Source organism: Haemorhous mexicanus, unplaced genomic scaffold (assembly GCF_027477595.1).
Source record: "Haemorhous mexicanus isolate bHaeMex1 unplaced genomic scaffold, bHaeMex1.pri scaffold_164_ctg1, whole genome shotgun sequence".
Classification (NCBI taxonomy): Eukaryota; Metazoa; Chordata; class Aves; order Passeriformes; family Fringillidae; genus Haemorhous; species Haemorhous mexicanus.
In genome coordinates, this window is record NW_026776007.1 from 30,538 (window position 1) to 43,102 (window position 12,565).

General features: G+C 64.0%; 1 protein-coding gene across 1 annotated transcript in view; it reads left to right on the forward strand.

The window, feature by feature from the left end:
• LOC132322857 (voltage-dependent P/Q-type calcium channel subunit alpha-1A-like) overlaps window positions 1-12,565 on the forward strand; it is a gene marked incomplete at its 3' end in the record, with an annotated part of 61,926 nt that overhangs the window by 19,067 nt on the left and 30,294 nt on the right. The window contains 10 exon segments of the mRNA XM_059837578.1: window positions 714-923; window positions 1,954-2,066; window positions 4,812-4,924; window positions 6,580-6,711; window positions 6,847-6,919; window positions 7,040-7,048; window positions 7,050-7,158; window positions 7,261-7,328; window positions 8,081-8,187; window positions 11,590-12,330. Of these exon segments, the coding sequence (XP_059693561.1) occupies window positions 714-923; window positions 1,954-2,066; window positions 4,812-4,924; window positions 6,580-6,711; window positions 6,847-6,919; window positions 7,040-7,048; window positions 7,050-7,158; window positions 7,261-7,328; window positions 8,081-8,187; window positions 11,590-12,330 (1,675 nt within the window).

Here is a 12,565-nt window from a genome sequence, read left to right on the forward strand (position 1 = left end):
CTGGGTGACACAGGTGACACAGGGATGCCGTGAGGTGACACAGGGATGGTTTGGGGCGTGGTGGGTGACACAGGCTGACACAGGCTGACACAGGTGACACAGTTGACACAGCTGACACAGGTGACACAGGGCCACCCCGAGGTGACACAGGGCGACACCTCGAGGTGACACCGGCCCGGGGGGTGCCCGCAGGGTCCCCCTTCGCCCGTGCCAGCCTCAAAAGTGCCCTGAGACCCCCTGGTGACACAGGGCCACCACGGGGTGACACAGGTGACACAGGGACACCCTGAGGTGACACAGGGATTGGAGGATGGATGGGTGACACAGGGTGACACAGCCAACACAAGGTGACACAGGGTGACACAGGGCCACCCCGAGGTGACAGAAGGTGACACCCCGAGGTGACACAGGGATGGTTTTTGGGGCGTGATGGGTGACACAGGTGACACAGGTGGCACAGGGTGACACAAGTGACACAAGGTGACACAGGGACACCCCAAGGTGACACAGGTGACACAGGGACACCCCGGGGTGACACAGGGATGGTTTTGAGGTGCTGGGTGACACAGGGATGGTTTTTGGGGCATGGTGGGTGACACAGGCTGACACAGGTGACACAGGTGACACAGGGTGAAACAGCTGACACAAGGTGACACCCCGAGGTGACACAAGGTGACACCCCGAGGTGACACCGGCCCGGGGGGTGCCCGCAGGGTCCCCCTTCGCCCGTGCCAGCCTCAAAAGTGCCAAGCTGGAGAACGCCTCGTTCCTGCAGCGCCGCGAGCGGCGCGTGCGCTTCCACATCCGGCGCATGGTGAAAACTCAGGCCTTCTACTGGACCGTGCTCAGTCTGGTAGCGCTCAACACCCTGTGTGTTGCTATCGTTCACTACGACCAGCCAGATTGGCTCTCCGACTTCCTCTGTGAGTCACGGGACCCCCGAGATCCTCCCCAAATCCCCTGAGACCCCCCGAGATCCCCCAAATCCCTCCTGAGATCCCCAAATCCCTCCTGAGACCCCCCGAGACTCCCTGAGACCCCCAGAGCTCCCCAGCACCCTGTGTGTTGCTATCGTTCACCACGAGCAGCCAGATTTTCTCTCCGACTTCCTCTGTGACTCACAGGACCCCCGAGACCCTCCCCAAATTCCCAGAGACCCCCAAATCCTCCCCAAATTCCCCTGAGACCCCCAAACCCACCCAGAGCTCCCCAGCACCCTGTGTGTTGCTATCGGTCACTACGACCAGCCAGATTGGCTCTCCGACTTCCTCTGTGAGTCACGGGACCCCCGAGACCCCCAAGATCTCCCCCAAATTCCCCTGAGCCCCCTAAATCCTCCCCAAATCCCTCCTGAGACCCCCAGGGCTCCCCAACACCCTGTGTGTTGCTATCGTTCACTACGACCAGCCAGATTTTCACTCCGACTTCCTCTGCGAGTCACGGGACCCCCGAGACCCCCCCCAAATCCCCTGAGACCCCCCCAAATCCTCCCCAAATTCCCCTGAGCCCCCCAAATCCCTCCTGAGACCCCCCGAGACTCCCTGAGACCCCCAGAGATCCCCAGCACCCTGTGTGTAGCTGTCGTTCACTCTGACCAGCCAGATTGGCTCTCTGACTTCCTCTGTGAGTCACGGGACCCCCGAGACCCCCCAAATCCTCCCCAAATTCCCAGAGACGCCCCCAAGATCCCCCAGAGCTTTTCAGAGACCCCAAAATCCCCCCCTGGAGAACCCAAATCCCCCCCAAGACCCCCCAAATCAACCCTGAGACCCCCACAAACCCCCCCAGACGCCCCACGAACCCTTCCAGCTCCTGAGACCCCCCCTCATTTTTGGGACCCCCCCCTCATCCTGGGTTCCCCAGCCCCCTCATCCTGGGGTTCCCCAGCCCAGGAGACCCCCGGGGGTCCCCGAGGGGCCCCCCCTGAGCTGTGCCCCCCTCCCCCTCCCCCAGACTATGCAGAATTCATTTTCTTGGGACTCTTTATGTCCGAAATGTTTATAAAAATGTACGGGCTGGGGACGCGGCCTTACTTCCACTCGTCCTTCAACTGCTTCGACTGTGCCGTGAGTGAGGGGGTTTGGATCCCTGGGATTGGGATTTGGGGTCAGGGATTTGGGATTTGGGGGATTTGGGTCTGGGATTTGGGATTTGGGGTCTGGGATTTGGGATATAGAAATGTACGGGCTGGGGACGCGGCCTTGCTTCCACTCGTCTTCAACTGCTTCGACTGTGCCGTGAGTGCCAGGGGGTTTGGGGTCCTTGGGAGTGGGATTTGGGGTCTGGGATTTGGATTTGGGGGATTTGGGGTCAGGGATTTGGATTTGGGGTCAGGGGTTTGGGATATAGAAATGTACGGGCTGGGGACATGGACTCGCTTCCACTCGTCCTTCAACTGCTTCGACTGTGCCGTGAGTGCCAGGGGGGATTGGGGTCCTTGGGATTGGGATTTGGGGGATTTGGGGTCCTTGGGATTGGGATTTGGGGGGTTTGGGATCCCTGGGATTGGGATTTGGGGTCAGGGATTTGGGATTTGGGGTCTGGGATTTGGGATATAGAAATGTACGGGCTGGGGACGCGGCCTTACTTCCACTCGTCCTTCAACTGCTTCGACTGTGCGTGAGTGCCAGGGGGGTTTGGGATCCCTGGGATTGGGATTTGGGGGGTTTGGGATCCTTGGGATTGGGATTTGGGGTCAGGGATTTGGGATTTGGGGTCAGGGATTTGGGATATAGAAATGTACGGGCTGGGGACGCGGCCTTACGTCCACTCGTCCTTCAACTGCTTCGACTGTGCCGTGAGTGCCAGGGGGGTTTGGGTCTTTGGGAGTGGGATTTGGGGGGTTTGGGATCCCTGGGATCCATGGGGTTTGGGATTTGGGATTTGGGGTTTGGGATATAGAAATGTACGGGCTGGGGACGCGGCCTTACTTCCACTCGTCCTTCAACTGCTTCGACTGTGCCGTGAGTGCCAGGGGGGTTTGGGGTCCCTGGGAGTGGGATTGGGGGGTTTGGATCCCTGGGATCCATGGGATTTGGGATTTGGGATTTGGGATTTGGGATATAGAAATGTACGGGCTGGGGACGTGGCCTTACTTCCACTCGTCCTTCAACTGCTTCGACTGTGCCGTGAGTGCCAGGGGGGTTTGGGGTCCTGGGAGTGGGATTTGGGGTCTGGGATTTGGGATTTGGGGTCTGGATTTGGGATATAGAAATGTACGGGCTGGGACGCGGCCTCACTTCCACTCGTCCTTCAACTGCTTCGACTGTGCCGTGAGTGCCAGGGGGGTTTGGGTCCCTGGGAGTGGGATTTGGGGGGTTTGGGATCCCTGGGATTGGGATTTGGGGGGTTTGGGATCCCTGGGATTGGGATTTGGGAGGTTTGGGGTCTGGGATTTGGGATATAGAAATGTACGGGCTGGGGACGCGGCCTTACTTCCACTCGTCCTTCAACTGCTTCGACTGTGCCGTGAGTGCCAGGGGGGTTTGGGGTCCTTGGGAGTGGGATTTGGGATTTGGGATCCTTGGATTGGGATTTGGGGTCTGGGATTTGGGATTTGGGGGATTTGGGGTCAGGGATTTGGGATTTGGGGTCTGGGATTTGGGATATAGAAATGTACGGGCTGGGGACGCGGCCTTACTTCCACTCGTCCTTCAACTGCTTCGACTGTGCCGTGAGTGAGGGGGTTTGGGGTTCCTGGGATTGGGATTTGGGGGGTTTGGATCCCTGGATTGGGATTTGGGAGGTTTGGGGTCAGGGATTTGGGATATAGAAATGTACGGGCTGGGACACGGCCTCACTTCCACTCGTCCTTCAACTGCTTCGACTGTGCCGTGAGTGCCAGCGGGGTTTGGGGTCCTTGGGAGTGGGATTTGGGATCTGGGATTTGGGATTTGGGGATTTGGGGTTTGGGGTCTGGGATTTGGGATTTGGGTTTGGGATTTGGGATATAGAAATGTACGGGCTGGGGACGCGGCCTTACTTCCACTCGTCCTTCAACTGCTTCAACTGTGCCGTGAGTGCCAGGGGGGTTTGGGGTCCTTGGGAGTGGATTTGGGGTCTGGGATTTGGGATTTGGGGATTTGGGGTCAGGGATTTGGGATTTGGGGTCAGGGATTTGGGATATAAAAATGTACGGGCTGGGGACGCGGCCTCGCTTCCACTCGTCTTCAACTGCTTCGACTGTGCCGTGAGTGCCAGGGGGGTTTGGGGTCCCTGGGAGTGGATTTGGGATTTGGATCCTTGGGATTGGGATTTGGGGTCAAGGATTTGGGATTTGGGGGATTTGGGGTCAGGGATTTGGGATTTGGGGGATTTGGGGTCTGGGATTTGGGATTTGGGGTCTGGGATCTACGATGGGATCCGTGGGATGCGATGGAATCTGGGATGGGATCTGGATTCAGATGCGATGGGATGAGATTTGGATCTGGGGTCTGGGATGGGATCTGGGATGGGATCTGGGATGGGATCTGGGGTCTGGATGGGGGATGGATCTGGGGTGGGATCTGGGGTCTGGGATGGGATCTGGGATGGGATCTGGGGTCTGGGATCTGAGATCTGGGATGGGGTCTGGGACGGGATCTGGGATCTGGGATGGGTCTGGGATCTGGGATGGGATCTGGGATGAGATCTGGGATCTGGGACGGGATCTGGGATGGGATCTGGGATGAGATCTGGGATCTGGGACGGGATCTGGGCTCCAGGATGCAATGGGATGAGATCTGGGATCTGGGATGGTCTCTGGGACGGGATCTGGGATCTGGGACGGGATCTGGGCTCCAGCAGGCGCCGGGGATCCCCGTCCCCCCCAGGTTATCATCGGAAGCATCTTCGAGGTGATCTGGGCCGTGGTGAAGCCGGGAACGTCCTTTGGGATCAGCGTGCTGCGAGCTCTCAGGTTACTGCGCATCTTCAAAGTCACCAAGTGAGCCCCGGCGGTCCCCCGTGTCCCCTCCGTGTCCCCCGTGTCCCTCAGTGTCCCCCCGTGTCCCTTCACACCCCCTGTGTCCCCCCATGTCCCCTCAGTGTCCCCCCGTGCCCCCCCGTTGTCCCCCCGTGTCCCTTCACACCCCCTGTGTCCCCCCATGTCCCCTCCGTGCCCCCCCGTGTCCCCTCAGTGTCCCCCCGTGTCCCCCCGTGTCCCTTCACACCCCCTGTGTCCCCTCATGTCCCTCAGTGTCCCCCTGTGCCCCCCCGTGTCCCCTCGTGTCCCCCCATGTCCCCTCCGTGCCCCCCGTGTCCCCTCAGTGTCCCGTTCCCTCTGTGTCCCCTCAGACACCCCTCACACCCCCCGTGTCCCCCGTGTCCCCTCAGTGTCCCCTCACACCCCCCGTGCCCCCCCGTGTCCCCCCGTGTCCCCTCATGTCCCCCCATGTCCCCCCGTGCCCCCTCAGTGTCCCCTCAGTGTCCCCCCGTGTCCCCCCGTGTCCCCTCACACCCCCTGTGTCCCCCCCGTGCCCCCCCGTGTCCCTCATGTCCCCCCATGTCCCCGGTGTCCCCTTGTGTCCCCTCACATCCCCCATGTCCCCGGTGTCCCCCCACTGTCCCCCCCGTGTCCCCCCATGTCCCCTCAGTGTCCCCCCGTGTCCCCTTGTGTCCCCTCGTGTCCCCCCGTGCCCCCCCGTGTCCCCTCCGTGTCCCCTCTGTGTCCCCTCAGTGTCCCCTCACACCCCTGTGCCCCCCCATGTCCCCTCAATGTCCCCCCGTGTCCCCCCGTGTCCCCCCGTGCCCCCCCGTGTCCCCCCCGTGTCCCCTCTGTGTCCCCGTGTCCCCCACATCCCTGGCGTGTCCCCTCATGTCCCCCATGTCCCCAGTGTCCCTGGCATCCCCGGTGTCCCCTTGTGTCCCCTCATGTCCCCGCTGTCCCCCCATGTCCCTGCTGTCCCGCTGTCCCCACAGCCCCCCACTGTCCCCCCGGTGTCCCCGCTATCCCCACAGCCCCCCGCTGTCCCCGTGTCCCCCCGGTGTCCCCATGTCCCCCCCACTGTCCCCACAGCCCCCCATGTCCCTGTTGTCCCCCCGCTGTCCCCGTTGTCCCCCCATGTCCCCACAGCCCCCCATGTCCCTGTTGTCCCCCCCACTGTCCCCGTGTCCCCGCTGTCCCTGTGTCCCCCCATGTCCCTGTTGTCCCCCGCTGTCCCCGTGTCCCCCCGGTGTCCCCGCTGTCCCCACAGCCCCCCACTGTCCCTGTGTCCCCCCGTGCCCCCGTTGTCCCCCCATGTCCCCGTGTCCCCCCGTGTCCCCGTTGTCCCCCCGCTGTCCCCGTGTCCCCCCCTGCTGTCCCCACAGCCCCCCACTGTCCCTGTGTCCCCCCACAGCCCCCCGCTGTCCCCGTGTCCCCCCGGTGTCCCCGTGTCCCCCCATGTCCCCGCTGTCCCCCCACTGTTCCCCCCGTGTCCCCCCACTGTCCCCATGTCCCCCCCGGTGTCCCCGCTGTCCCCACAGCCCCCCGCTGTCCCCGTGTCCCCCCCCGGTGTCCCCATGTCCCCCCCCGGTGTCCCCGCTGTCCCCGTGTCCCCGCTGTCCCTGTGTCCCCCGGTGTCCCCGCTGTCCCCACAGCCCCCCCGCTGTCCCCCTCAGGTACTGGGCTTCCCTGCGGAACCTGGTGGTGTCCCTGCTCAACTCCATGAAATCCATCATCAGCCTCCTCTTCCTCCTCTTCCTCTTCATCGTCGTCTTCGCCCTTTTGGGGATGCAGCTCTTCGGGGGGCAGTGAGTGACGCCCCCTCCCCACACCGGGGGGTGTCTCTGTGCCCCCCCCCCCCGTTTATTTTGGGAGGTGGGGGGGGAGGGGCACCAGCTGCAGGTGGGGGGTCCCACCTCTGCCCCCCCCCGCCCCTCCCCCAGGTTCAATTTTGACGACGGGACCCCTCCCACCAATTTCGACACTTTCCCGGCAGCAATAATGACGGTGTTCCAGGTATGCCCCACCCCTCCCCTTCCAGCTGGGTGGGTGGGGGTCTCCTTTCAGATTGGGGGGGGGGGGGGGTCCCCGCTGCCCCCCCCAGGGTCGCTGTGTGTCCCCGTGCCCCCTCCCCAGATCCTGACGGGGCGAAGATTGGAACGCGGTGATGTACGACGGCATCAAATCTCAGGGCGGCGTCAAGGGCGGCATGGTCTTCTCCGTCTACTTCATCGTCCTCACCCTCTTCGGAAACTGTATCCTGGGGGCGGAGGGGGGGTCCTCGGGGGTCCTGGGGAGGGGGCTCAGCCTGGGGAGGGGTCGCCCTGGCCCCCGTTTGGCCTTGACGCCAGTGCCAGACACGCTGCTCAACGTCTTCTTGGCCATCGCCGTCGACAACTTGGCCAACGCGCAGGAGCTCACCAAGGTCGGGGGTCCTGGGGGGTCTTGGGGGGTTTGGGGGTGTTTTGGGGGTCCTGGAGGGGGTCCTGGGGGGTTTTGGGGGTCCTGGAGGGGGTCCTGGGGGGTCTTGGGGTCCTGGGGGGGGGTTTGGGGGTCCTGGGGGGGTTTGTGGGGTCTTGGGGGGTCTTGGGGGGTCTTGGGGGGTTTGGGGGTGTTTTGGGGGTCCTGGAGGGGGTCCTGGGGGGTTTGGGGGGTCCTGGGGGGGGTCCTGGGGGGTTTTGGGGGGTTTTGGGGGGTCCTTGGGGGTCTTGGGGGGGTTTGGGGGTGTTTTGGGGTCCTGGAGGGGGTCCTGGGGGGTTTGGGGGGTCCTGGGGGGGGTCCTGGGGGTTTTGGGGGGTCTTGGGGGGTCTTGGGGGGGTTTGGGGTGTCCTGGGGTGTTTGGGGGGTTTGGTGGGGGGGTTTGGGGGGTCCTGGGGGGTTTTGGGGGTCCTGGGGGGGGTTTGGGGGGGTTTTGGGGGTGTTTTGGGGGAGTCCTGGGGGGTTTGGGGGGGGAGTTTGGGGGTCCCTGGGGGGGTTTGGGGAGTCCTGGGGGGGGTTTTGGGGGATTAGGGGAGGGGTTTTGAGTGTTTGGGGGGGTCCTGGGGGGGGGGGTTTGGGGGGTCCTGGAGGTTTTGGGGGGGTTTGGGGGGTCCTGGGGGGTTTGGGTGGTCCTGGGGGGGTTTTGGGGGGTCCGGGGGGGCTCGGAGCCGGGCTGGACGCGGCGCTGGCGCTGTGCAGGATGAGCAGGAGGAGGAGGAAGCCGCCAACCAGAAGCTGGCGCTGCAGAAGGCCAAGGAGGTGGCCGAGGTCAGCCCGCTGTCCGCAGCCAACATGTCCGTGAGCATGTGAGTGTCCCCGGCTCCGTCCTGGGGTCCAGAAATCCCCAAAGCCATCCCAGAGCCAGGCTGGACCCACCTGGGGTCTGTCCTGGGGTCCAGAAATCCCCAAAGCCATCCCAGAGCCGGGCTGGACCCACCTGGGGTTCTGTCCTGGGGTCCAGAAATCCCCAAAGCCATCCCAGAGCCAGGCTGGACCCACCTGAGGTCTGTCCCCAGCTCCAGAAATCCCCCAAGCCATCCCAGAGCCAGGCTGGACCCACCTGGGCTCTGTCCTGGGGTCCAGAAATCCCCAAAGCCATCCCAGAGCCAGGCTGGACCCACCTGGGCTCTGTCCTGGGGTCCAGAAATCCCCAAAGCCATCCCAGAGCCAGGCTGGACCCACCCAGGTTCTGTTCTGGGGTCCAGAAATCCCCAAAGCCACCCCAGAGCCAGGCTGGACCCACCCGGGCTCCATCCTTGGCTCCATCCCAGCTCCTTCCTCGGCTCCATCCTGGCTCCATCTCAGCTCCATCTCCAGCTCCATCTCAGCTCCATCCCAGCTCCATCCCGGCTCCATCCCGGCTCCTTTCTGCGCTCCATCCTGGCTCCATGTTAGGATTGATCTCAGCTCCATCCCAGCTCCATCTCAGCTCCATCCCGGCTCCTTCCTGCCCTCCATCCTGGCTCCATTCCCGGCTCCATGTTAGGATCGATCCCAGCTCCATCTCAGCTCCATCCGTGGCTCCATCTCAGCTCCATCCCGGCTCCTTCCTGGGCTCCATCCTGGGCTCCATCCTGGCTCCATCTCAGCTCCATCCCGGCTCCATCCTGGGCTCCATCCTGGGCTCCATCCTGGCTCCATCCCAGCTCCATCCCGGCTCCATCCTGGGCTCCATCCTGGGCTCCATCCTGGCTCCATCTCAGCTCCATCCCGGCTCCATCCTGGGCTCCATCCCGGCTCCATGTTAGGATCGATCTCAGCTCCATCCCAGATCCATCCTGGCTCCATCTCAGCTCCATTCCTGGCTCCATCCCGGCTCCTTCCTGCGCTCCATCCTGGCTCCATGTTAGGATCGATCTCAGCTCCATCCCAGCTCCATCTCCAGCTCCATCCGTGGCTCCATCTCAGCTCCATCTCAGCTCCATCCCGGCTCCATCCCGGCTCCTTCCTCGGCTCCATCCCAGCTCCATCTCCAGCTCCATCCGTGGCTCCATCCCGGCTCCATCCCGGCTCCTTCCTTGGTTCCATGCTGGCTCCATTCCTGACTCCATCCCAGCTCCATCCTGGCTTCATCCCAGCTCCATCCCAGCTCCTTCCTTGGCTCCATGCTGGCTCCATCCGTGGCTCCATCTCAGCTCCTTCCTCGGCTCCATCCCGGCTCCATGTTAGGATCGATCTCGGCTCCATCCGTGGCTCCATCTCAGCTCCATCCTGGCTCTTTCCTGGGCTCCATCCTGGCTCCATTCCTGGCTCCATCCTGGGCTCCATTCCCGGCTCCATGTTAGGATCGATCTCGGCTCCATCCCAGCTCCATCCTGGCTCCTTCCTGGGCTCCATCCTGGGCTCCATCCTGGCTCCATCTCAGCTCCATTCCCGGCTCCATCCCAGCTCCATCCTGGGCTCCATCCTGGCTCCATGTTAGGATCGATCTCGGCTCCATTCCCAGCTCCATCCCAGCTCCATCCGTGGCTCCATCCTGGCTCCATTCCCGGCTCCATCCGTGGCTCCATCCTGGCTCCATTCCCGGCTCCATCCGTGGCTCCATCCTGGCTCCATTCCCGGCTCCATCCCGGCTCCATCCTGGCTCCATGTTAGGATCGATCTCGGCTCCATCCCAGCTCCATCCTGGGCTCCATCCCGGCTCCATGTTAGGATCGATCTCGGCTCCATCCCAGATCCATCTGCAGATCCATCTCAGCTTCATCACGGCTCCATCTGCGGATCGATCTCAGCTCCATCCCAGCCCCATCCCTGCTCGATCCTGGCTCCATCCCATCCTCCAGCCCATCCTCATCCTCTCCACCCTCCCGGACCTGCCCTGGCTCCATCCTGGATCCTCCCCAGCCCCATCCCATCCTCCATCCCATCCTCATCCTCTCCACCATCCCGGACCCACCTCAGCTTCATCCCAGCCCCATCCCGGCTCCTTCCCCATCCTCCATCCTCATCCTCATCCTCTCCACCATCCCGGACCCACCCCGGCTCCATCCCAGATCCTCCCCAGCTCCATCCCAACACCATCCCTGCCCTCTCCACCACCCTGGACCCACCTCAGCTTCATCCCATCCCCATCTCGACCTTCCCCAGCCCCATCCCATCCTCATCCTCTCCACCACCCCAGACCCATCTCAGCCCCATCCCATCCTCATCCTCTCCACCATCCCAGATCTGCCCGGCTCCATCCCAACCCTATCCCAGACCTTCCCCAGCTCCATCCCATCCTCCATCCCATCCTCATCCTCTCCAGCACCCCAGACCCACCTCAGCTTCATCCCAGCCCCATCCCGGCTCCTTCCCCATCCTCCATCCCATCCCTGCCCTCTCCACCATCCCGGACCCATCTCAGCTCCATCCCATCCTCCATCCCATCCTCATCCCCTCCAACATCCCAGACCCACCTCAGCTCCATCCCATCCTCATCCTCTCCAACATCCTGGATCTGCCCCAGCTCCATCCCATCCTCCATCCCATCCTCATCCTCTCCACCACTCCGGATCCTCCCCAGCCCCATCCCAACCCCATCCTGACCTTCCCCAGCTCCATCCCATCCTCATCCTCTCCAACATCCTGGACCTTCCCCAGCCCCAACCCCATCCTCATCCCCTCCAACATCCCAGACCCATCTCAGCTCCATCCCATCCTCATCCTCTCCAACATCCCAGACCCACCTCAGCTCCATCCCAACCCCATCCTGACCTTCCCCAGCTCCATCCCATCCTCATCCTCTCCACCATCCAGGACCCACCCCAGCTCTATCCCATCCTCCATCCCATCCTCATCCTCTCCAGCACCCCAGACCCACCTCAGCCCCATCCCATCCTCATCCTCTCCAACATCCCAGACCCACCTCAGCCCCATCCCATCCTCATCCTCTCCACCATCCCGGACCCACCTCAGCTCCATCCTATCCTCCATCCCATCCTCATCCTCTCCAACATCCTGGATCCTCCCCAGCCCCATCCCATCCTCCATCCCATCCTCATCCTCTCCACCACCCCGGATCCTCCCCAGCCCCATCCCATCCCTGCCCTCTCCACCATCCTGGATCTGCCCCAGCTCCATCCCATCCTCTCCAGCACCCCGGATCCTCCCCAGCCCCACCCCAGCCCCACCCCAACCCCACCCCAGCCCCACCCCAACCCCACCCCAACCCCACCCCACCCCACCCCGCCCCCTCCCGACCCAATCCCACCCGCGGGGTGCCGCAGGAAGGAGCAGCAGAAGAACCAGAAATCCTCCAAGTCGGTGTGGGAGCAGCGCACCAGCGAGCTGCGCAAGCAGAACCTGCTGGCGAGCCGCGAGGCTCTCTACAGCGAGCTGGACCCCGAGGAGCGCTGGAAGGTGCCCTACGCTCGCCACCTGCGCCCGGACATGAAGACTCACCTGGACCGGCCGCTGGTGGTGGATCCGCAGGAGAACCGCAACAACAACACCAACAAGACGCGGCCCGGGGAGCCGCCGCTGGCCGAGCCGCGCTGCTTCGGCCCGCTCCGCCCCGACGAGCTGCGGCGGCAGCAGCGCTACCCCGAGCACGGCCCGCGACCCCCGGAGCCCTCCTCGGGACCCCCGGCCGGGAGCCGCCGGCCCCGCAGCAGCAGCCGCGAACCGGAGCGGGAGCCCAGCCAGGAGCGCGGGGGTTACGGGGAGGGCGAGCGGCCCAAGGGGCGGCACCGGAGCCGCGAGGGGCGAGCGGGGGGGTCCCCGCCGGAACGGGAGCACCGGAGGCACCGAGGGCATCGTAGAGGAGGGCCCGAGGAGGGAGAGGAGGGAGGAAGGATCCCTCCCGAGCGGCGGCCGCGGCACCGGGACGGGGGCAGAGCGCCGAGGGGAGAGGGCGACGGCGAGCACGGAGATGGCGAGCGGCGGCGGCGGCACCGGCACGGGGCACCCCCCGGGTACGACGGAGAGGGCAGGAGGGAGGACAAGGAGCGGCGGCACCGCAGGAGGAGGTGAGGGGGTGAGGGAGGGACCCCCCAGAATCACAGAACCCCCCAGAGCCCCCCCCGGAGCCCCCCCAGAACCCCAGGATCCCCCAGAGCCCCCCCCCCAGAATCCCAGGACTCCCCAGAGACCCCCCAAGGACTCCCTAGAGCCCCCCCCAGAATCCCAGGACTCCCCAGAGACCCCCCCAAGGACTCCCCAAAGCCCCCCCCAGAATCCCAGGACTCCCCAGAGACCCCCCAA